General features: G+C 53.4%; 2 protein-coding genes across 3 annotated transcripts in view; one reads left to right on the forward strand and one right to left on the reverse strand.

Annotated features, from left to right (window-relative positions):
• GLP2R (glucagon like peptide 2 receptor) overlaps positions 1-9524 on the forward strand; it is a 53633-nt gene extending 44109 nt beyond the window's left edge. For both annotated transcript variants that reach the window (XM_027047466.2, XM_053211883.1), the window contains 2 exons: positions 6959-7000; positions 7882-9524. In XM_027047466.2, coding sequence (XP_026903267.1) covers positions 6959-7000; positions 7882-8217 — 378 coding nt within the window. In that variant the 3' untranslated portion in view covers positions 8218-9524. The remainder of the gene's footprint in view (positions 1-6958; positions 7001-7881) is intronic.
• Positions 9525-11545: 2021 nt separating this feature from the next.
• Positions 11546-21879, reverse strand: RCVRN (recoverin). The gene is made up of 4 exons (XM_053212510.1): positions 21410-21879; positions 18164-18592; positions 14556-14667; positions 11546-12266 (listed from the first exon to the last, which is right to left on the reverse strand). Exons 2-4 carry the CDS (start codon positions 18542-18544, stop codon positions 12151-12153), a joined length of 609 nt encoding a protein of 202 aa, XP_053068485.1. The 5' UTR covers positions 18545-18592; positions 21410-21879; the 3' UTR covers positions 11546-12150.
• Positions 21880-21967: the final 88 nt, after the last annotated feature.

Raw genomic sequence — 21967 nt, forward strand, 5'->3', positions numbered from 1 at the left:
CTGAGTTCCCCCACACACACACCCAGTAGACACAGGAGGTGGAAAATAAAAGCCACCGAAGACTTATAAACTGTCTAAACTTGGAACTGGCCCCCCAGGCCACGCACAGATCCATTGTGAAAGGGTGTGGAAGCTTTCTTGGCTTAAGGTGGGTGAGCACAACTTCTGACCAATCAGTGAGTAGTCGGGGCCAGGAGGCCAGGCTTACACACAAAACCAAAAGTTTTTGAAAGGGGCACAGACATCAGTGGCTGTGTGCCCCAGGGGAGAAAGATGTCACAGAACTGGCGGTCCAGGCAAATTACTAAACAAACAAAACACCAGCAACCACCCAGGGAGTGGGGAGTAGGGAACCAGATTCCTGAGCTGCTACAATATATGATCTAAAACTTCCAGCTTTGAACACAAAAATGAAAGTATGGAAACAGGAAAGTATGACACGTACTCAGGGAAAAGAAAATCAGTCCATAGCAACTCGCTGAGAATTCTCTTAGACAAAGACTTCAAAGAAGCTATTATAAATATGTTCGGGGGTGACTGGCTGGCTCAGTTCGTAGAGCATGCAACTCTCAGTCTCAGGGTTGTGCGTTTGAGCCCCACGTTGGGGCTAGCGATTAATTAAAAATAGAATCTTTAAAAAATATATGTTCAAAGGATTGGAAGAAACCATGTTTAAGGAAGTAAATGTATGTATGATGACAAAGATGTATCGATCAGGAAATCTCAGCACAGAGAGAGAAATGATAAGATAAGAACCAATCTGGGGGCGCCTGGGTGGCGCAGTTGAGGGAGTGTCTGACTCTTGATCTCCGCTCAGGTCATGATCTCACAGTCTGTGGGTTTGAGTCCCGCGTCGGGCTCTGTGCTGACAGCTCAGAGCCTGGAGCCTGCTTCGGATTCTGTGTCTCCCTCTCGCTCTGCCCCTCCCCCACTCGCACTCTAACTCTGTCTCTCAAAAATGAATAAACGTTAAAAAAATTTTTTTAATAATAAAAAGTTATATATATATATGTATGTATATATATATATATATACATATATATATATATATATATATATTAAAAAAGAACCAATCTGGAAAAATTCCGGAGTTGAAAAGTACAATAATGGAAATTTCACTTGAGAGGCTTGATGTCAGGTTCAGATGCCCCCCCCCAATCCCTGCATCAGTCTTTTTTTTTTTTTTTTTTTTTTAATTTTTTTAAGGTTTATTCATTTTTCAGAGACAGAGTGTGAGTGGGCTAGGGGCAGAAAGAGAGGGAGACACAGAATCCGAAACAGGCTCCAGGTTCCGAGCTGTCAGCACAGAGCCCGACGCGGGGCTCGAACGCACGAAATGAGAGATTGTGATCTGAGCCGAAGTCGGACGCTGAACCAGCTGAACCACTGAGGCACCCCTCTGCATCGCAGTCTTAAAGCCACTGCCACCAGGTGGAGCCAGGTGCTAGGATTCCAGGACGGAGCAGAGAGAATGTGCCTGCCCACTGCAGGCTCGCCAAAGGCCAGGGACACAGCCTGGGGCATGCGGTCTGGGCAGCTGGATGATGGCTCCTCTCTCCTGTTAGAGCTGTGGCTCTGAGCTGAGACAGGACCCATTGCCAACCTTTTTTTTTTTTCTCATTGTGAAACCATGTTTAAGTTATTTCAATCTTTTGATCTTTTGGGGGATTTCAGTGGCTAAGCTTTAATAATTTGGGGTTTTATGTTGTTCAGTTTAATCTTCTTTAAAAGGTAATCCCAGGGGCGCCTGGGTGGCTCAGTCTGTTAAAGCATCCGACTTCAGCTCAGGGCATGATCTTGCAATTCGTGGGTTCGAGCCCCGCGTCGGGCTCTGTGCTGACAGCTCGGAGCCTGGAGCCTGCTTCGGATTCTGTGTCTTCCTCTCTCTCTCTGCCCCTCCCCTGCTTGCACTCGGTCTCTGTCTCTCAAAAATAAATAAAAGAATTTTTTAAAAAAGGTAATCCCAAATTAGAAACATCAACAACAAAGCAAGAAGCGACAGCTGTTCTGTCAGTTAGTATTTGATGGTCTTTCTTCCTCTGAGGGCTTGATGGGTCATACGAACCAGGGATCTTACACACTCAAGGCCGTCTGAAGACCAGACAGCCATGGGGAGCTATGGAAGATTTTGAGGAAGAATCAGCCTATCAGACCCATCTGGCAAGGGAGCCATCATTTGCTATGTGGCAAACTACCCCAAAACTTCATGGCTTAAAGCAAGGAACCGTGTTATCTTTAATGAATCTATAAGCTGGGCCACCTGGGCTCAGCAGGGTGATACTTTGGATACATGCAAGTTTTGAATGGGGCTGAGCACATCTGAAAGCTCGGTTGGGTCAGAACATCCAAAATGACCCATTCACGTGGCTGGACATTGACATGGTCTGTTGGCTGGGGCTCCGCGGAGGCTCTTAATCACAGAACTTCAGCTCTCCTCCATGTATCTTGGGCATCTCCTAACCGGGCAGCTGGCCTCTCAGAGCATCCCCAAAGCAAATGTTCTAAAAGGGAGAGAGTAGACACTTCCAACCCTCCTAAGGTGTAGGCTTAGAAATCCCAGGATATCTCTTCCACCATGTTGTACTGGCAGAAAGAGTCACAAGGTCCATCCCAGATTCGAGGGGAGGGGACAAACCAGATCTAACACTTCCTGTGAGCGGTTGCATATGCCTACAGGGAGGGGAGAGATATTTGGGACCATTTGTAGACACTGGCCACCACGCTGGATCCTTTCGTCCTGCAGCTGGAGCTCTGCCCTTCACCCTGCACCTGCTGAGGGACGTGAAGAACCAGGGTGGCCCTGCAGCCTGGGGCAGGGAGCGCACTGAGAGGGTCTGTGCATGCACAGAGACTTCCCTCCTTCTGAGCACCCCTGCACGGCTCCCCTCCATGTGGCCAGGCAGAAGTGAGAGTGTGGGTGGGCAGAGGTGCGGGAGCAAATCTGGTGGGTCCCATCTCAGTGCATCGGCAGGAATTGACATGAACCTAGCAGCTGCTTGGAGGGTCCTTCACTCTTCCGAGTGCTTATTTCTTTTCTTTTTTTAAATTTTTTAATGTTTATCTATTTTTGAGAGACAGAGAGAGTAGGGGGAGAGAGAGAGAGAGGGAGTGAGGGAGGGGCGGGAAGAGACAGAGACACAGAATCGGAAGCAGGCTCCAGGCTCTGAGCTGTCAGCACAGAGCCCGACGCGGGGCTCGAACCCACGGACTGTGAGATCATGACCTGAGCCGAAGTCGGAAGCTCAACCGACAGAGCCATCTAGGCGCCCCCAAGCATCCATCTCTTAGGGAGTTTCACCTTCAAGGGATCTTTGGGAAGACTGCCCAGTGGTGGTCACGTTGGGAGTGAGCGTCGTCTCTTCTGTGGGACCACTCCCTTCTCACTTGCTTTATCTGGAAGGAGAGTTAACTGGACGCCAGGTGGCTCCTAAAATGGTGACCCAAGAACCCGAAGACATGAAGGACACGTTTGTGATGTGGAATCCTATTTTAGCCAAGTCATTTGTGAGAATTCTGACACCCTTCTGATATCATATGTCCAGAGGCAAGCATGACCAGCCCCGCTAACTGCACCGGGCGGCTGTGAGCCTCCAATGAACTTGTGTGTTTGACAGTGATAAACTGGTCCCACTGTGCCCCTGTTTAGGAGCTATAGCCATGGAATATGGGGTGCATAAGAGAAAGAAAAATCCTGCACTGACAGGCAGATTCCAAAGTGACATCAGGATAGCCAGCATGCTAGACTTTTAGCTTCCATAAGAAAATATAAAAACTTCCCCCCCCCCCACCCCAGGGCAACATGTTATAATTCCTTTACAATGTCAGCTCCTTTCCCAGTACCAGGCCCCCCCCTTACCAGCCACTAGGGGTAAGAGAAATGTTCTCAACAGAGATGGGAGAGTCAGCCTGCCCTGTGACCTTCACTCTTCAGTTGGAAATGTGTCCTTTGCTTGTGAGTCCTGGCTTTTTACGAGGTTCCTCCCATAAACACTCAAGTGCTTGGGTCCTGCACACGTATGGAGGTCCAGTATTTCAAGCACACAGTCCAGGCCCCCTAGACCCTCATGTCATGGTGGGCGGGAAGCCGTGGCATGGAGCTCAGCTCGGGTGGTTATCACATGAGGAAGCATAGGAGTCAGAAAATGCTGGGAGACCAACATGAGCTCGAGTAGCCTTGATTCCAGACCTCTGGCAGTTGAGCAGTGAATCCAGAAAAATTTTCCAATATCAAGTCAGTATCCCTGTACTGAGAATTCCCCAACAGAGATGTTCTGGAAAGGGAAGTACTGTGTGAAGGTGGCCTATTGTTTTTACTGGGGCCCTTGTGTCCACCATTCTTTTTTTCCTTTAATGGTTACTTATTTATTTTGAGAGGGGGAGGAACAGAGAGATCGGGAGAGAGAGAGAATCCCAAGCAGGCTCTGCACTGTCAGCACAGAGCCCGAGGCAGGGCTCGAACCCATGAACCGTGAGACCATGACCTAAGCCGAAGTCAAGACTCAGATGCTTAACCAACGGAGCCACCCAGGGGCCCCCACAATTCTTCACAAATGACTAGGGAGACAACAGAAAGGAAACTGTCCTGTCCTATTTTAGAAATCGTCCGACATCGTAAAAGGCAAGACTCCTGTAGGAGTAAGTTACAGAAATCCAACTCATTCATTCATTCACTCATTCATTCATTCATTCATTCACGTATTCCTTTTATGGATATGATTGAGCTCCTCTCATGTGCCAGACATTTGTTTCTGGTGCTGGGGATCTGGCCGTGAAAAGATGCGAGGCTTGCTGGGGCAGGGGCAGGGAAGGACAGATAATAGCCAAATTGACTGGCAAGTAACAATATAATTCTCGGGCCACAAAGAATATAAACGAGAGAGCCCACAGCTCTGGTGATATTTGAGCTAAGACCTGGATTTTGAGAAGCCAGTTAGGCAGAGAGTTGAGAGAAGAAGGGTCCAGAAGACAGAAAGTGTGAAAGGACCTCAGTAAGGAATGAGTCATGCTAGTCAGTCTCCAATATGGCCCCCAAGGATCATCTCCTCCTGGTGCTCACGGCCCCGCAGAGTCCCCGTTCATAGGGAATAGGGTTGACCTGTGTGACTGTATTGTGGACATGAAGGTGTGTGGCTTTGGAGGCCACATCATGAAAATGCTGGGAGCAGGGGAAGCTGGGGGGAGGGGAAGTTAGCAGGACGGGTTGTAGTTTCCATTTTGCTCCCTTGGATCAACCCCCACTCTGGGGGAAGCCAGCCCCCGTGTCATGAGGACATTCAAGCAGCTCTGTGGGGGAGACTGAGGTCACCAACGTGCCAGGCGTGTGAGCCATCTTGGAAGCCAGTCAAGCCTTCAGATGACTAAGGCTCCATCCAACATCTTGACCGTAACTTGAACGGTGACCCTGAGCCAAATACCCAGCTTAGCCACTGCCAGATTCTTGGCCCATAGTAAGTATGTGAGGCGGTAAATCTTTACTGTTTTGATCCACCAAGTTATATGGCAACAGGTAACTAATACATTAGCTTGAGATGCTGGAGGGAACCAGAAGGCCGGTGTGGCTGCAAAACAGTGGTTAAGGGTAAACAGGGCACAAAGATCAAGTCGGCGACACAGACACCGAGCCCAGGTCGCCTTTAGTCCCTTCTGTGGTGAGGAGATACTATTTTATCTAAGCGTGATGAGAAATTACTGGCATGAAATGATCTATCTTTTCTTTATTTTTTAATTTTTTTTTACATTTATTATTTTTGAGAGACAGAGGACTAGTCAGGGAGGGATAGAGAGAGAGGGAGACACAGAATCCGAAGCAGGCTCCGGGCTCCAAGCCATCAGCACAGAGCCCGATGCGGGGCTCGAACCCACAAACCATGAGATCATGACCAGAGCCAAAGTCGGACGCTTAACCGACTGAGCCACCCAGGCGCCCCTAACTTTTCTTTTTTTAAAAAAAAAATTTTAATGTTTATTTAGTTTTGAGTGAGAGACACAAGAGTGTGAGTGGGGGAGGGGCAGAGAGAGAGAGAGAGAGAGAGAGACAATCTGAAGAAGGCTCCAGGCTCTGAACTGTCAGCCCAGAGCCCGACACGGGTCTCAAACTCACAAACGTTGAGATCATGACCTGAGCTGAAGTTGGACACCCAACCCACTGAGCCACCCAGGCGCCCCAATCTACCTTTCGAAAACAAATGTTCTGACAAGAGAAGGGGATATTTCTTATCTCACATAAGTGAAAATTTCAGCATCAGGCATAGCTGGATCCAGGTACTCCAACAAAAATTGTAAATCTTACCATCTCCAGCCTCTGCTTGTCTCTCTGTTGGCATCATCCTTGGACAGGCCCCCTCCATGCAGCTGGGTAGATACTCATGAGCATCTCCAGGCTTCCTTGGACAGGATACAGTTGGCAAACACAGGGAAGAGAGTTGAACCCTTTTTTCTGTTCCCAGTGAAAAGAACTCGGCCCTGTTTGGGCCCTATGCCCATTTGGGCTGGTTTATTGTGGTGATGACCATCCTGGAACGTGGGGACCGTGACTGGCAGCCTTCCCAGAAGCCCCGGGGATAGGGGAGGATGAGCTCCCAAAAGGAAAGAATGAAATTCAGGCCCAAAACAGTTAGCCAAGGCTCACTGTGGGCAAGTAGACGTGGGACGGCGGTCTTGTACAATATTTGTACAACTGGATGAAGAATATAGGGTCTTTGGGATTCCATCGTCATTCACCTGTAAGCATCTAAGCGAACATCTGGGCTGATGTGGGGGGTGGGGGTCAAAGTGAGAAGAGACCCCCACGAAATCCAGGTTAACATAACCCGGATGACGACCTCTGGTTAGTGCTAGCATTGTAATTGTCTGCCTCTTCCGGACGCTACCAGGACTGGTGGGCCCTTGGGCTTTCCAGGGGACTCTCGGACAACTTTGACCGAGTCAAACCTCTCACCACCTCCTCCTTTTGTTACAGGGATTGCTCGTGGCTTTGCAGTACTGCTTTGCCAATGGAGAGGTACGTCTCCGGAGCGGCCAGCCAGGTTCCGGTGAGGCCGGGGTTGGCCTCCTGCTGTCCCCGCTGGAGGTGGCTGGGCGTGTGATGGTGCCGTGGGGCGGGGTGGGTGCAGTGCCGGGCACGTATTGGGACAAATTTGTACCCTGAGCACCCAGCAGGGGGAGCAGGAGGCAGCTGAGACCAGTGGGAAAAGGTGTTGGGATGAGTGAAAAGCTCAGAACCCAACCCTGAGTCAGTCAGGGCACCGTAGCTATTTGAACCTCAGTTTTCTCATCTGTACATTGGGAATAATATCTGTCCCTGCCCTATAGTATTGCCCTGGGCTTGCTGAGCTCCTGGTAAAAGCCCCACACCTGGTAACTCTGATGGCTTTTCTTATTAATATTATTGCAAGCCTTGGAAAGGGGCTCGAAAGGAGGAGGGCAGGGGCCAGACGGTTCTCTCTGGCTCTCTCCAACGGCTTTAGGAGTTGGTGGAATTTCCAGGCCCCCTTTCACCCACTAGAACGGGAGCTTCTCGACAGCAAAACCCGCTTCCCCCTCCCTGTTCATTGCTGCTGCCTCTGTCTTCGCGAGGGGGCACCTTGCCCGCCAGGCACGTGTCCTGTGCTGCCTTGACACAGTCCTTTCCAGAACACCGTATCTCAAAGTTCTGCCCCCTCGCCCCACTGTCCTGCTCAGCGTCCTGTGCTTCTCAGTTGCTTCTGTCTGCTCATCATCCCCAGTTAGGAGGTAAGTGTCCCAGCGGCGACACGTAGGAGCCACGCGGTAAATAATCACCGAGAGGACACACACACACACACACACACACACACACACACACGGCAGAGTGACTCCAGGGCAGTGACCCGCCCTCTCTCCCCTCCACCCCCACCCTGGCAGGTGAAGGCTGAGCTGCGCAAGCACTGGGTCCGCTTCCTGCTCGCCCGCCACTCCGGCTGCAGGGCCTGGATCCTGGAGAAGAACTTCCGATTCCTGGGGAAATGTCCCAAGAAGCTGTCCCAGGCAGACGGCAAGGGGACGCTCCAGAAGCCACAGCCCTCACCAGGCGGTGGGCAGCTCCTGCACCTGGCCATGCAGGGCCTGGGGGGGCTGGGCGCTCGGCCGCCGCGAGGACACGGGGCCTGGCCCCGGGGCAGCAGCCTGTCCGAGAGCAGCGAGGGAGACTTCACCCTGACCCACACCATGGAGGAGATTCTGGAAGAGAGCGAGATCTAGTCTGGAGGCCCACCGCCCTGGCTCTGCTCCCCGAGAGCACGGTTCAGAGTCACCGGTCTTCCCCACGCACCCAGGCCACTTTGGCATCAAGTTCACGTCCCAGTCTTGCATGCTGGAGACCTTGAGGGGAGCGTGATCCGAAGGCTGAGCGGGGTCCGGGCCATTAGAGTCAGGCTCAGCGACTGAATGCATAAGTCAAGGGGCTGAAGGAAAACCACAGGAGGAACAGCCTAGAGAAAAGCGTGTTCATTCCCTGGAGTGTCGCTTTTAGGGAGTGCAAAATGCATGTGTACGTGGGCGGGTACGTTGCCAGGGGACCAGATAGAGCCACGCAACAGGGGGAGGGACGGTATGGTATTTATCAAGGCGGGTTGCCAGACTTAGGAGTTCAAATACATAACATTTGCATTTCAGATACATGAATAATCGTATTGTAGCAGTATTCCCCTTTATCTGCAACTCAGATGAAGTCCTGCATCCTGTATTTTATTTGGCAACTCCATTGTCAAGGATGCTTTGCAACACGGGTGGGGACAAGGGTGAGGCAGGTGAGGAACGCAGTTTGGGTACAAGATTTCGGACAGTCCTGGGAAAAACACCTCGATTGTCACGATAAGTGATATTTTAACACGACATTAAAAAAATAAACTATAATCCGCAAGCTACAGCTGATGGGCCCTTTATAAACATAATTTTTTATCAGAACCAGGGCCAGACTGAGAGTGAGGTCAGTTCCTACAAAGGCAGAGCCTGATCCCGACTTTATTGACTATTCTCTCATCATGGACTTTTTAATATTCGTTTCTATTTTTAAACGATTGCCCCAAAATATTATTTATCTTGGTGATTGAGGTTTTCTTGGCACTTTCCCCAGGACAGACGAGGGCATAACAAAGCAAAGGGGTATTTGGGGGGTGCGGGGTCCAGATTTTCCAAAGTTCAGTCATTAAAATACACATCCTTCTAATTTCTCCTTGCTCTCAATGTTTCTGACTTTCCTCGTCCTAGAAAGCTGGGGTCCCAGCACAGCTGGACCAGAGTAGGCACTCAGCACACGTTCATCGGTGACACAGGACAGAAATGTCCTGGGATCATCAGATGCGGGTGAGTCACCCGGGATCCGGCCTCGAATAGAGGGAACTTTTCTTTCCCCAAAGCGTCTGTAAATATGTCCTGCCCTGTCTTCACTCCGCAAATGGCGTGCATGTGGGCATGTGCACGCACACACACACACACACACGCGCACACACACACACACACACACAGCTTGCTCTTGTCTTGCTAACCATTAAAATAAGTTTATTTAATTTGGTTTGTATGTGGTCGATTCTTTGACATGTGTTTCTTACTGGTGCCTTGAAGGACCCAGTGAGCTGTTCTTGGGTAGAAGTGGAAGAAACAGGGGGCACCCGGGTGGCTCAGTCGGTTAGGCAGCCGGCTTCGGCTCAGGTCACGATCTCACGGTTCGTGAGTTCGAGCCCCGCGTCGGGCTCTGTGCTGACAGCTCAGAGCCTGGAGCCTGTTTCAGATTCTGTGTCTCCCTCTCCCTCTCTCTCTGCCCCTCCCCTGCTTGCATTCTGTCTCTCAAAAATGAATAAACGTTAAAAAAAAAATTAAAAAAAAAAGAAGTAGAAGAAAGGGCTGTAGCATTAAGCCTCCTCGGGGACCAAGAGAAGTGGGCAGAAGGGTAGGGGACAGAGGTCAGAGGTCAGCAGTCAAGAGGGCGGGGAGCAAGTGTCTTCCCTCAGCTAGACCACCCCGTAGGTCATTCACTTTGCTTGTTGCTTTGAAGGTCTGGCCTAGTGGGTCTCAATCCTGGCATGACAATTACCTGAGGAAATTTCTAGAAACACTGATGGCCGGGGCCTGAGCCAGAGATTCTGATGAAATTGGTCTGAATGAGCCTGGACACAGGTATTTTTAGAAGTCCTTGAGTGATTCTGTTTTTTACTGTGGTTAAATATATATAACACTGAATTTGCCACTCTAACCACTTTTAAGTCTATAGTTCAGTGACATTAAGTCACTGTTGTCCAACCGTCCCTACCATCCGTCTCCAGAACTTTCTCACCTTCCCAAACGGAAACTCTGCGCCCATTAAACAATAACCCCCCATCTTCCCACCCCAGCCCCTGGCACAACCATTCTACCTCCTGTCTCTGAACGTGACGACTCTAGGTACATTAATTATATCAGCGGAATCACGGTATTTGTCTTTTGGTGACTGGCTTACCTCGCTCAGCATAATGTCCTCAAGGTTCATCCATGTTGCAGCATGTACTAGAATTTCATTCATTCTTTTTTGTTTATTTTTGAGAGAGAGAGAGCGCGCGAGAGAGCAGGGGAGGAACAGAGAGATAGGGAGACACAGAATCCAAAGCAGGCTCCAGGCTCTGAGCCCTCAGCACAGAGCCCGATGTGGGGCTCGAACTCACGGACCGTGAGATCATGACCTGAGCCGAAGTTGGACACTGAACCGACTGAGCCACCTGGGCGCCCCAAATTTCATTCTTTCTTATGACAGAATAATATTCCATTGTACGGCTATTTTTTTGATCCATTCATCGGTTGATGGACGCCTGGGTTGCTTCCCCATTTTCGCCACTGTCGAATCATGCTGTGTCAACATGGCGGCGTGAAGGGGTCTGCTTGGGTCTCTGTTTTCAATTCTTTGGATAGATGCTTAAGAGAACGGCTGGATCACATGATCATTCTGTTTAACCAAGCTGAGGAATGGCCAAGCTGTTCTCCGAAACTGCACCATTTTATATTCCCACCCACCAAGCACAAGGGTTCCAATTTATCCACATCCTTGCCAACACCTACTTTCTACTTTTTTGATAATTGCCATCCTAACCGGTATGGGGTGGTAGCTAGGGTGGTTTTAATTTGCATTTTTGTTTTGTTTTGTTTTTATTTTTGAGAGAGAGAGCGCGCAAGCACATGTGAGGGGGGGGGGAAGGGGCAAAGAGAGAATCTGATGTAGGCTCTACACTCAACACAGAGCCCCACCCGGGGCTTGATCTCACAACCATGAGATCATGACCTGAGCCGAAATCGATGTCCTGGGTGGACGCTTAAGCAACAGAGCCACCCAGGTGCCCTATCTCCTTTTCAACTCAAGTGACATGGGTGCCCTGACTTCAGAGAGAAGTGAAAAGCCCCCAACCTGACTCCCCAACAAATCAGATTCACTCGTGGAGGGCTGCGGGGCAGGGTGGGGGTTGGCGAAGGAACCCTGAAGCCCTTTGGCTCAACCCTTGGGCTACCCTGAGCTGGACCCAAGGTCCTTCTTCTCCCCCTGAGCTGACTCCTACTTGTCTGATACTGGAGGGGTGTCTTAGGCAGGTGATTGTAACAATAACCCCTTCCCTGACCCTCTGGAGCAGCCGGCCCCTCCTGCCCATGCTGTGCAGGTCTCCACGGTAACCTCACCACCCGGAACAGCTTGTTGGAGGCCCACAGGGCACCCCCTGCAGCCCTCCATCTGCCAGAGAGCAGGGCAATGCTTGCTCCCCTCCCCTCACCCCTCCCCTCACCCCTCCCCACCCTGGCGGGTGTCTGCAACGGCCATACGTCCTGGTCTCGGAGGCTGAGACAACAGAAATCATTCCTTCTCCCAGTTCAAGAACGACCAGTCAGCTGTGTGCCCAGCTCCTCTCGCATTTATTGGAACCTGCTTACCCAGCAAACCACAAAGGAGCTTACACGGTGGTGGGGGGGTGGGGGAGGGTTGGTAGGACTCCAGCGACCCAATCCTGGGATTATCACGGAGGCCCCAAGGGGCGGGCAAGGGAGAGGAGGTGGCTGGGAGGAACGGGAGGGACGCTAAGGCCTGGGAAACCCCCTTGGCCCCTGGGGAGGTGTGCGCATGCCCGGGTTTCTGTGCGCGGCGGGGGAAGGGGTGAGGGGGACAGGGCTGCGCAGTTGGCATCAAGGTTTCTTCTCCTTTAACTTTTCCTTCACTTTTTGAGGCTCAAATTGGATCAGTCGCAGGATTTCCTTATTGGCCAGGGTCCCCTCGATGAACTCTCCCTCCGTGAGTTTGTCTGTGGGAGAAGGGGAGAAAAAGAGCGCCGTCAGGCTCGGCTGTTTCAAGCTGCGGCCGAGCTGACACCGGCCAGCGCACCCCGTGCGGACGTTATCCAATATGAAAACACAGAGTATCTGCGCCCCCCGAGGGTGCCACCCCCCAGAGACCCAGCTCCTCCCCGGGGCACCCTGGGCCTCTCGGTGATCCTCCAGGGTGCATTCCGGTGCCTCAACTTTTCTGGCGGGTTATTAAATATTTAGAACATTTCATAGCAAGCCTTTGCCTTGCTGGTTATTAAATATTTAGAATATTGCCCTAGCCCCCAAGCTTCAAGCCCTGGGGGGGGGGGGGACTTCTGGGAGACTGAGCAAAGCAAACAGAATCCCTGTCAGAAGCAGGAAACAGCATCCACCCAGGGAGTGAGGAGTGACAAGTGAGGGGTCCAAACGTGGTTCCCTGGGAGAGCCTGGCTTGCGGAGAGGTCTCTCTGTCCCCCTCCCAGTGCTTGGGCTGTGGCAGTGCCACTGTGCTTGGGGCTGAGGTCGCTGCAGCTCCTGGTCTGATGGGGAAGGCAGTCCCATGTTGAAAAACCTCTGGAAGGAGGAGCTTCTTTCTGCTTACGGTTCTGTGCACAGCACCTGCTACATGCAAAGCTCAGCTGAACTGAACTGGGTTTCCATTGGCCTATGTTCCGCGCCTTCTGGAAATCCTTAGTGCCTTCCCGGGTTAGGATTCAGGGTGATTCCCTGCACAGGTCTGGGTCGTGAAATTTGGGTTGTAAAGGCTCAGCTGCCCCATCAGCCTCACACAGAGCTTGAAACTTCCACAGTCAGAGCCCAACTGTGGAGTGAGGCATTCATTGTCTCCAGTGGGGCCATCCGGAACCAACCCCCGAACACCACCGCCTCCTGTGACCGTGATGTTCACCTGGGTCAGTTTTCAGGTAGAACAGGGGACCCCACACGAGGCAGACCTGAGCGATGTGCCAGATGGGGTTAAAGAGCCAGTGGGGGTGGGGGTGGGGTGCCTGGACGGGCCAGGCGGTTGAACCTCGACTTTGGCTCAGGTCGTGATCTCATGGATTGTGGGTTCGAGCCCCGCGTCGGGGTCTGTGCTGACAGCTCGGAGCCTGGAGCCTGTTTTGGATTCTGTGTCTCCCTCTCTCTCTCTCTCTGCCTTTCCCCCGCTTGTGCTCTCTCTCTCAAAAATAAGTAAACAAAAAATTTACCAAAAAAGAAAGAGAGAAAATCAGGTGATGAGGTCCCAGTGGGTCCCAGTGGGCCTGCAGCAATCAGCAGGAAGCCATCAGACCACTATTTGCCAGTCCCTGTCACGTAGTAGGCCTACTGTCCCCTTCTGTCCCTTCACCATCCGGGCCCCTGTGGCCACGTGACTTTGCAGCTTCCCCCACCCACCCCCCCCCCCGCCTGACGCCACTCTCTGCCGCACCTTCCTCTGCGGGTCCCACCTTCTCTGCAGTCTGGTGGCATGCCCGGCCTCCCTGGGCCCTTCCTCAGTAAATCCCTTGCAATCTACTCTAAATCGAATTCCATCTTCTCCGGGACCCAGACTGACTCCCTAGAGTAAAACCAGGTAAGCCGAGATCCCACTTACCGGGGACTCGATGCTAATACAGCCGGAGACGGAGCCGAAGTCGGCCGGCCCTGTCCTAACCTTGCAGACAGCATCCTTAAGACCGAGTAAAGCACGCCCAAGCGTCTAAGGCGGATAAGCAGCCCGTTTAAACAGAAAAAGCTGCTTTGTAGTTCCTCTAAACCCGCCACTGCGTCCGCTCGGCTTAGGAGCTGCTGGCCTTACTCTCCACCACTCCGAGGGCGGCTGAGGCTGGCGACGGAAGATGTCCTTCACAGGTGCCCCACCACCCAGAGCCTTCCCTCGGCCCCAGAGGCTCAGGCAGCCACGGAGCTGGGCGAGCCAGGGGCGTGTGGTGGCATTCCCCATCAGCAGCTTCTGTTCCAGGGCGGGAGCAGAGCTGGGCCCTGCTGACTGCTCTGCTGACTCCCCTCTAGCCGCCCCCCCAGGCCCCCAGACGGCCCTGCAGTGCATGCTGGGATGGGGTGTCCCCTGCCCCCGACCCCAGGCCCCCAGACTGTCTTGCAGTGCATGCTGGGATGGGGTGTCCCCTGCCCCCGACCCCAGGCCCCCAGACTGCCTTGCAGTGCATGCTGGGATGGGGTGTCCCTGGTCCTGTCTGGGCACTGGTCCCCGGAAGGATCACTCTGGGGGTCTCCAGGAAACAACCCGTGACTGTAAAACCACAGGCTATGAAGGGAAGGGAATTCACCATCATCTTTCTTTCCAAAGAACCCCCAGATCTTCTCGGTTCGCTTCTCTGGGGTGTTTTCATCCTCTGGAAGGTTCTTCGCGTCCTCGGGACTGATCATTTTGAAAATAGCCTGCAGCAAATAAAGATGAAGGTCTCATGAGAAGGAGAAGCAGAAGCCTGTGTGCCCCCCCCCCCCCCCCCCCGCCGGGGCCAAGCATCCTCTATGGCAGAGACACTGAAAGGCAGATGTCCAGGCCCCGGGCTGCCCTGCTGAACCAGAATTCACGGGAGTGGGGTCGGGGCGTCTCCACCTCCGAGATCCTCAGGAGGGACAGGGAACATGGTGGAGACGTGAAGAGGCTGTCGGTTATTTTCTCCCTCCTGTGCCTTTTGCATTTCCCGACCATGTAGGCACATTGCTTTCATTTTATGAAAATATGAGAGGAAGAACTTAAAAGCGTTGTGATGATAAGCCCACAGCAGCCCCCAGGTTGCAGTCTGGGATCCGCTACCTTGAGCCTGACGCCCGGAAGTTTTAGGATATCAAACGGCTTCTTCCGGGTCCACGTGGTACCTTGGTTGCCCAGCCGGGCTGGCCTTATGGTAAGAGTTGGTGAGAAGTGTTGAACACTTCCCGTGCCACATTTCCAAACATCTTCATATGTTACCTTCACGACAGCCTCACGAGGTGGGTGTCACTGGCCCCATTTTATGGGTGAAAAAACTGAGATAGTGTGCTAAAAGTCTCCCGGCTAGAAGCAGAGAAGCAGAGATTCTAACCCAGCAGTTTGGTTCTAGAACCTCCACTTGGAGGGCATCCCAGAGGCTGGGGAAGGGAGAGGGGAGTGTCAACGAGAACATTCCAAAGCCCCCACCCCCACCCCCACCCCACCCAGGACACAGGAAATCTCTCATTTATGCTTCCGCTCAGGACGGGGATCCAGAGAAAGATTTAGATTTAGGCTCCAGGATCCTTCTCGCCTCCCTCTACTCGCGCTAGTAAAGGAGCTCGATGTGTGACGTAGGACAAAGCAGGGCCCGTGACAGGGAGGGGAGACCTGGGCAGGTCTCCCTGGGCTCTGCCAGCTCCGGGTTACTAGGATTCCACCAGCTCAGTAAACCCAGGCCTGGAGGGCAGGCAGGCGTGTTGGGTGGGTGTGGGGGGCACCTTGGAGACACCGAGGCAGGGGCAGTAAGCCTGTGAAACTAGCCTGGAGGGAAGGTCAAAAGCTTTGGGAAGTCTCCTCCCAGGTCCCCCCTCTCCCCCGTCCCTCCCCCCGCAAACTGTAGCAAGAGAAGCAAAATCCACTCCAGGCAAGAGCCTGGCTGGCAGCGCTCAGGGCCCAGGGGGGCCCAGCAAGTGTGGGTGGGGGGCTCCCTGAACGCCTCTCTCTGTCCTGAGCCGGGGCGACCATGTGCAGGCCCAACTGCTAAACACCGGCCACCATGCCTGTCTGCCCCACCCTGCTTCTAACTCCGAGGACAGACCGCCAGGGGCTCAGTGAAGGAACAGGCCTTACCCCGGGCCCCAGAGATTTTTTCCAAGGCCACGAGAGCTGGGATTAGAACCCATAACTTGGGCCTCCCAGGGCAGCGGCCACGCGATCGAGTGAATTGCAGAACCCGGGCACCACCTTGCACAGCCTCAGCGGCTGGCTGCTACCCCTCCCCCTCTCCCTCTTTCCCTCCCTTCTTTCTTCCCCTCCCCCCTCTCCCTCCCCTTCCTCCTCCTCTTCCTCAAGGAGCAACCAACTTGCAGGCCACGGCTGGGCCTGACCCCCTTTAGGTGGTTCTGAGGACGCGGTCCCTGTCCCAGGCCACCTGCCAACCCAGGGGAGCTGTCTGTGGGTGGTGCCCGGGTGCCAGTGAGGTTCCCGCCCTGAACGGGAGGCCCAAGCAGAGTCTGCTGCCCGCGGGGGTCTCTCCCTAATCAGGGGGTGGGCCGTGCAAACGAAAACAAGATGACAAATGCACCAAAAAAATGAAATAAAAGACGGAGACATTCTCCCCTCTCGCCAGGCACGGAATTAGGGAAATAAAGCAAGGATGTGGGGTAAGTGAGGGGGCACTAAAAAGATTTAGGGAAAAGATACCAAGTGAAGAGCACCTCAAATGACATCATACGGAAAAAATAGAAGCATCCGAATTGCCCAAAAATATGGGGCTACTTATATATTTTTTATGGCACTTCCATTAAGATGGAATTTTAAGCAACTATTTAAAATGGTTTTGAAGAGGATCCATGGAGAGAGAAAACATAACAAAATCGTAACTGAAGAAAGTTCTGATAGAAATCCTACATGGCGATGCCATAGTTCCTAAAATTATTTTTAAATATATAGAGATGAAGGGCTGGGAAGGCATATACCAATATGCTGACGGTCTCTCTCTCTCTGGATGATGGAATTAAAGGCAATTGCAATTGCTTTTAAGTTTCACCTATTAAATAGGACTATTCTCGAGACACCTAAATTCTTTACAGCAAATGATGTGATGCTGGGCCAGTGCGGGCGGGAAGGAGAGTGAGTGAGTTTGCGGAAGCGCTGGCCAGCAAGGAGCCTGAAGACCCCTCGCTCAGTCCAGAGCACACGGTTGGGGAGGGGGGCGGTGGGTGTGAAAGCAGAGCCCCCCCCCCAACAGCCCGGGGTGAAGTGGCCTGTCTCAGGCTACGAAAGACCATGAGGACTGGAACCCAGATTTCACGTCCCTCAAAGCTGGCCTCCTTCTGCTGTGTATTGGAAACATGTTACAGACCTAAAACTAATTGTGGAAGAAGCTGAATATGTACTGTGGAAGGTTTGGAAATACATTTTAGTGGAGGTTGGAAGGATGAGTGGAAGGGCACATGGACAGAAGGACAGATGGAAGGAAGGACAGAAGGAAGGAAGGACAGAAGGAGGGAAGGAAGGAAGGAAAGAAAGAAGGAGGGAAGGAAGGAGGGAAGGAAGGAAGGAAAGAAGGAGGGAAGGAAAGAAGGAAAGGAAGAAGGAGAGAAAGAAGGAAGGATGGAAGGAAGGAAGGAAAGAAAGAAGGAGGGAAGGAAGGAAGGGAGGAAGGAAGGAGGGAGGGAAGGAAGGAAAGAAGGAAGGAAGAAGGAGGGAAGGAAGGAGGGAAGGAAGGAAGGAGGGAAGGAAGGAAGGAAAGAAGGAAGGAAAGGAGGAGGGAGGGAGGGAAGGAAGGAAGGAAAGAAAGAAGGAGGGAAGGAAGGAAGGGAGGAAGGAAGGAGGGAAGAAGGAGGGAAGGAAAGAGGGAAGGAAGGAAGAAGGAGGGAGGGAAGGAAAGAAGGAAAGAAAGGAGGAGGGAGGGAAGGAAGGAAAGAAGAAAGAAGGAGGGAGGGAAGGAAGGAAAGAAAGAAGGAGGGAAGGAAGGAAGGAAAGAAGAAAGGAAGAAGGAGGGAGGGAAAGAAGGAAGGAAGGAAGGAAGGGAGAGAGAGAAGAAACCCTGGAGACCCCTCCTCCCGTGCACTCAGCACCCCTGAGCCCCAGAGCTGGGATCCCCGCTCCACCTGCCAGCCCGGCCCCCGTCAGGGCACCCCCACACCCCGGGGGCGGCAGCGGCAGTGGGGGCCCAGACCCCGCCCCCCAAGCCCGTGACCCAGGTCCCACCACGGGGCGCTGGAGACCGACCATGACGATCTCCAGCACTTCGTTCTTGCTGATGGCTCCGTTGCCGTCCACGTCGTAGAGGGAGAAGGCCCACTCCAGCTTCTGGTTGGTCTTGCCCGCGGAGGTCATGTGCAGGGCGATGACATACTCCTTGAAGTCCAGGGTGCCGTCGCTGTTGGCGTCGAAGCTTCGGAACACATGCTGGGCGTAGGCCTTGGGGTCGGCTTCGGGGAAGAACTTGGCGTAGATGCTCTGGAACTCCTGTCGCGTGATGCGGCCGCTGGGACAGTCCTTCAGGAAGGACTTGTACCAGGCACACAGCTCCTCCTCTGTGAACTTGGTGCTCAGCTGCAGCTCCTCCAGGATCTCCTTGGACAGGGCCCCGCTTTTGCTGTTCCCCATGGGTGAGGCCGGGCGGCTGGGGTGGTCTCCTGGCTGCAGAGGCGGGTGCTGCTGGAGGCAGAGGAGAAGGTGCTGGCAGATGAGAGGCCGTGTGGCAGGTTCACCCCAGCACTGGGAGGGAGGAGGGGCCGGGATCGGGTGGGGGCGGGGTGCAAGCTCCAAGACCCCCCCCCCCCACCAAGATTAAAATAAAGAGCTGACAGCAGGTGGCCAATCCATCTCGGCCTTCTGGGAGGACAGGGCAGGAGGTCAGAAACTTCAGAGCCAAAGCCTTGGCCTTCCCTGCTGCCCCTTGTCCGTCCCTCCTCCTCCTCTTCGACTCCAGCTTTCCAGAAGCCATGGGGCTCACGGCCTGTCTTCCCCCCCACCCCAAACTCTGAAGGTCCCAGGGACAGGAGTGGCATCTTGCATTGGGCCCTATACCGCAACCCTTAAAAGCCAGGCTCTGGAGCCAGCCCCGGCTCAAACCCCAGCTTTGCAATTTACTAGCTGTGTGACCCTAGGCGTGTTTCTTAACCTCTCTGTGCCTACAGTGCTCCTGAAATTCTTCACCCCCTTCAAAGCTTTCCTCAAATGTCACCTTCTCAGCAAGCTGGACTGACTAGTCTATTTACAATGCACCCCGCTGCCAGCCGTCTGCATGCCCCAAACCCTGCTTTATTTTCCTCCCTTGCAGGTATACCTCCTGATTCACTTTTAATGAGCCCATGTGCTGTCTATGCCTGTGCCAGAACGAAAGCTCCGTGAAGGCAGGGACTGTGTTTTGTTCTCAGCCGCATTGCCATTGCCTGAATGGTGCCTGGCAGATTTGGGCTCTCAGTGAATATTCCTTGAGTGACAAGGCATAAAAACAGTATCTACCTCATTGTTATTTTGAGGCTAAAATGAGTTAATACATGCAATGCAGTTAGAGCCTGGCACACAGTCAGTGCTAAATTCATGTTACTTCTTATTCATCTGCAACAGGGATCAAAATCTAGACTGCCTTCAGGGGCCAACAGGTGGAGGAAGTGAGCGAAGCAGGTGAATCAGGGACAAGACAGGTTGTAAGGCCTGTATCACACACAGAAGGGGTTGCCTGTGGTCAAAGCCATGTGAATGTGGTCATCCGAGATGACGGCCCAGTGTTACCAGATTTTTCAGTGCTGACCCCTGGGGTTCCAGAGGATTTCTCAGGAGGCCTTAATGTTGGGGGTGTTTCTGTGTGTCTCTGTGTTTACTTACTATTTTTTCCCACCAGTTTGTGAGCGCATATGATTTCATAATGGAAGGCCTTTCTTTTTTTTCCTAGAACTTCACTATCCCGTAGCGAGGCATTTGTTCTCAAGAGCAGTTGGGAATAAGACAGTCACCAAACTCAAAAACCAACCAACAAACCAATCCACCCCAGCCCATGAAAGTGAGGCCACAGGCTTCACCTCTTGCCCTTGAACCAGATGGGGGAGGTGATTAGAAATGCCTGCTCGTGCTGGACCTGTCCGCGTGGGGCCTGCAGATCAGGAGAGGCATTATTATGGGGAGGAAATGGAGCCCTGAAGGGCATGTAGCCTGCCTGGGTCACACGTTGCTAAACGGCAAAGCCGGAAGGAAAGCCCCGGTCTGCCAGGCTCTCTGTTCGGGGTCTTTTTGTTATATTGCAACTACCTCCTTTCCCAAGGAGGCCTGAGTGAGGGGCTAAGAAGTTCCATTTTTGCAAGAGCTGGGGTTGCCCTGGCAGAAGAGGTGGTGGGCAAGGAGACAGGGCCCTGGGTTAATGCAGGAGGCAGAGACTCTCCCCCCCCCCCCCCCACCCTGGGGCCTTCTGCCCTGGCCAAAGTCAAGGAGGAAGGAGCCAGAACCAGGTGGGAAGCAGCCTGGTACTTCGGGTCCACATTCCTCAGGTTGTCGTACCCAGGAGGGCCCCGCCGCGTGGAAAGGACCACAGGCAGCTGTGTTGATGCTGTTGGGAGAGGGGTCATGACCTGGGGGGTTTGTTTGAAAACCTGTATAAACATCTTCTATCAGAGGGAGAGTTTATGCGTATGCGCCTTAGTCAAACAAGTTGTTGGAGATGATGTATTGTGAATGGGTTTGTTAAGTCTGAGCTGGGGCCATAAACTCTCCTCGAACCCCAGAGGGTGCTGGGGAGGAGGCCGGCCCCCCCAACTAGAGGTCCTCCGTTTGTGTCTCCCCATCCCGGCCTTGCCTCCACGGAAAGAAGCGGTCTCTTCCCAGAGGCCGGGTCGGTCCCTCCCGGAGCCAGGAGCTCTATCTTGGCCGCTCACGGGGGCCTGGCCGCCACACTCATGCCACCCCCAGCTCCTACCTTCCCTTCCTCAGAGCCGAAGGACAAGATGGCCTTCCCTCACTCGTCCTGGAACCAGAGCCGGCACCCCCGTCTGCACTGGTGCCCGGAAAGGGGGTGTGGAGAGGGTGTCCGGGCGGCCCTCCCCCGGCTCCCCTGTTGCACTAAATGGCTGTCCGTCTTTCGGTGGCTTGGACTGGAGTCCTGGGGCCGTCCTGTCCCGTCAGCACCTGTCACACCCCACCCCAGTGTGCCGGCACATCCGGCGCCTGACGACTTCCCTGACTTCCACGATACCACCTCCTGCAGGCACTGTCACCGGTCTGGTCCCTGCTTCTGCCCTTGTCCCCAGCAGGCTGTGAAGCCAGCCCCACAGCCATGAAGTAGGCCGTGTGCTCCTTGGCTCAGAAACCCCTCCCCGGCGTGAAAGGTCCTTCAAGGACCAGCAAAGCCCCACAGAAGCTGTCCCCGCCCACCATCCCGCACCTGCCTCCCCCACCACCCGGGTCTCCTTGCCTTCGATCCAATGCCGCCTTCTCAAGGACGCCGCCCCAACTGCCCTCTTTAATACTGCGACGTACCCACGGTCAGCCTCACACCCTGCCCTGTGCTTCTTTCTCCCGAACACCTAGCACCTTCCACAGCCATGCTAGATTCGTTATTATGCCGACCTTCTTTGTTTGCCTCTCCCTGCTGGAAAGCCAGGTCCACGAGGGCAGGGCTCACTCGCCGATGCGTCCCCATGACCTAAAGTGGTGTTTGGGATAGAGTACGTGCTCGATAATTACTGCATGGATGAATGGTTGGATGGATGGATGGATGGGGGAGAACAAAAGCCAGGAGCCACTTCTGTCCACAGGGACGTTAGGCACCAGGGGAGGGGGCCGAGCAGGGCCAAGTGCGTGGGTCTGGCATCGTGGTACCCATCTGCGGGGGGGGGGGGGGCGGTCAGTGCCTAGGTGCCCTCTGCTAAGACATCAGGCATAAAATGATCACCACCCCTGGGCGCCCTGTGGTTATGCTGAGCCCATTTATACAAAGGAGAGGGTGACAGCGGGCTCCAGGAAGGAGGGTCACCCAGCAGGACCCAGTGTCTCTGGACAGTTTATTTTACATGGGATGAATGTAAGCATCTCGAG

Source organism: Acinonyx jubatus, chromosome E1, assembly GCF_027475565.1.
Source record: "Acinonyx jubatus isolate Ajub_Pintada_27869175 chromosome E1, VMU_Ajub_asm_v1.0, whole genome shotgun sequence".
NCBI classification, from domain to species: Eukaryota; Metazoa; Chordata; class Mammalia; order Carnivora; family Felidae; genus Acinonyx; species Acinonyx jubatus.

Bases quoted from the DNA above. Each gene is read 5' to 3' on its own strand.
- RCVRN (XM_053212510.1), bottom strand. From the start codon at position 18,544: ATGGGGAACAGCAAAAGCGGGGCCCTGTCCAAGGAGATCCTGGAGGAG. The intron at 14,668-18,163 runs GTCGGTCTCCAG...TATTTGCTGCAG, and splicing joins AAGTGCTGGAGATCGTCATG to GCTATTTTCAAAATGATCAG. The intron at 12,267-14,555 runs GTGAATTCCCTT...CTTCTCCCACAG, and splicing joins CTTTGGAAAGAAAGATGATG to ACAAACTCACGGAGGGAGAG.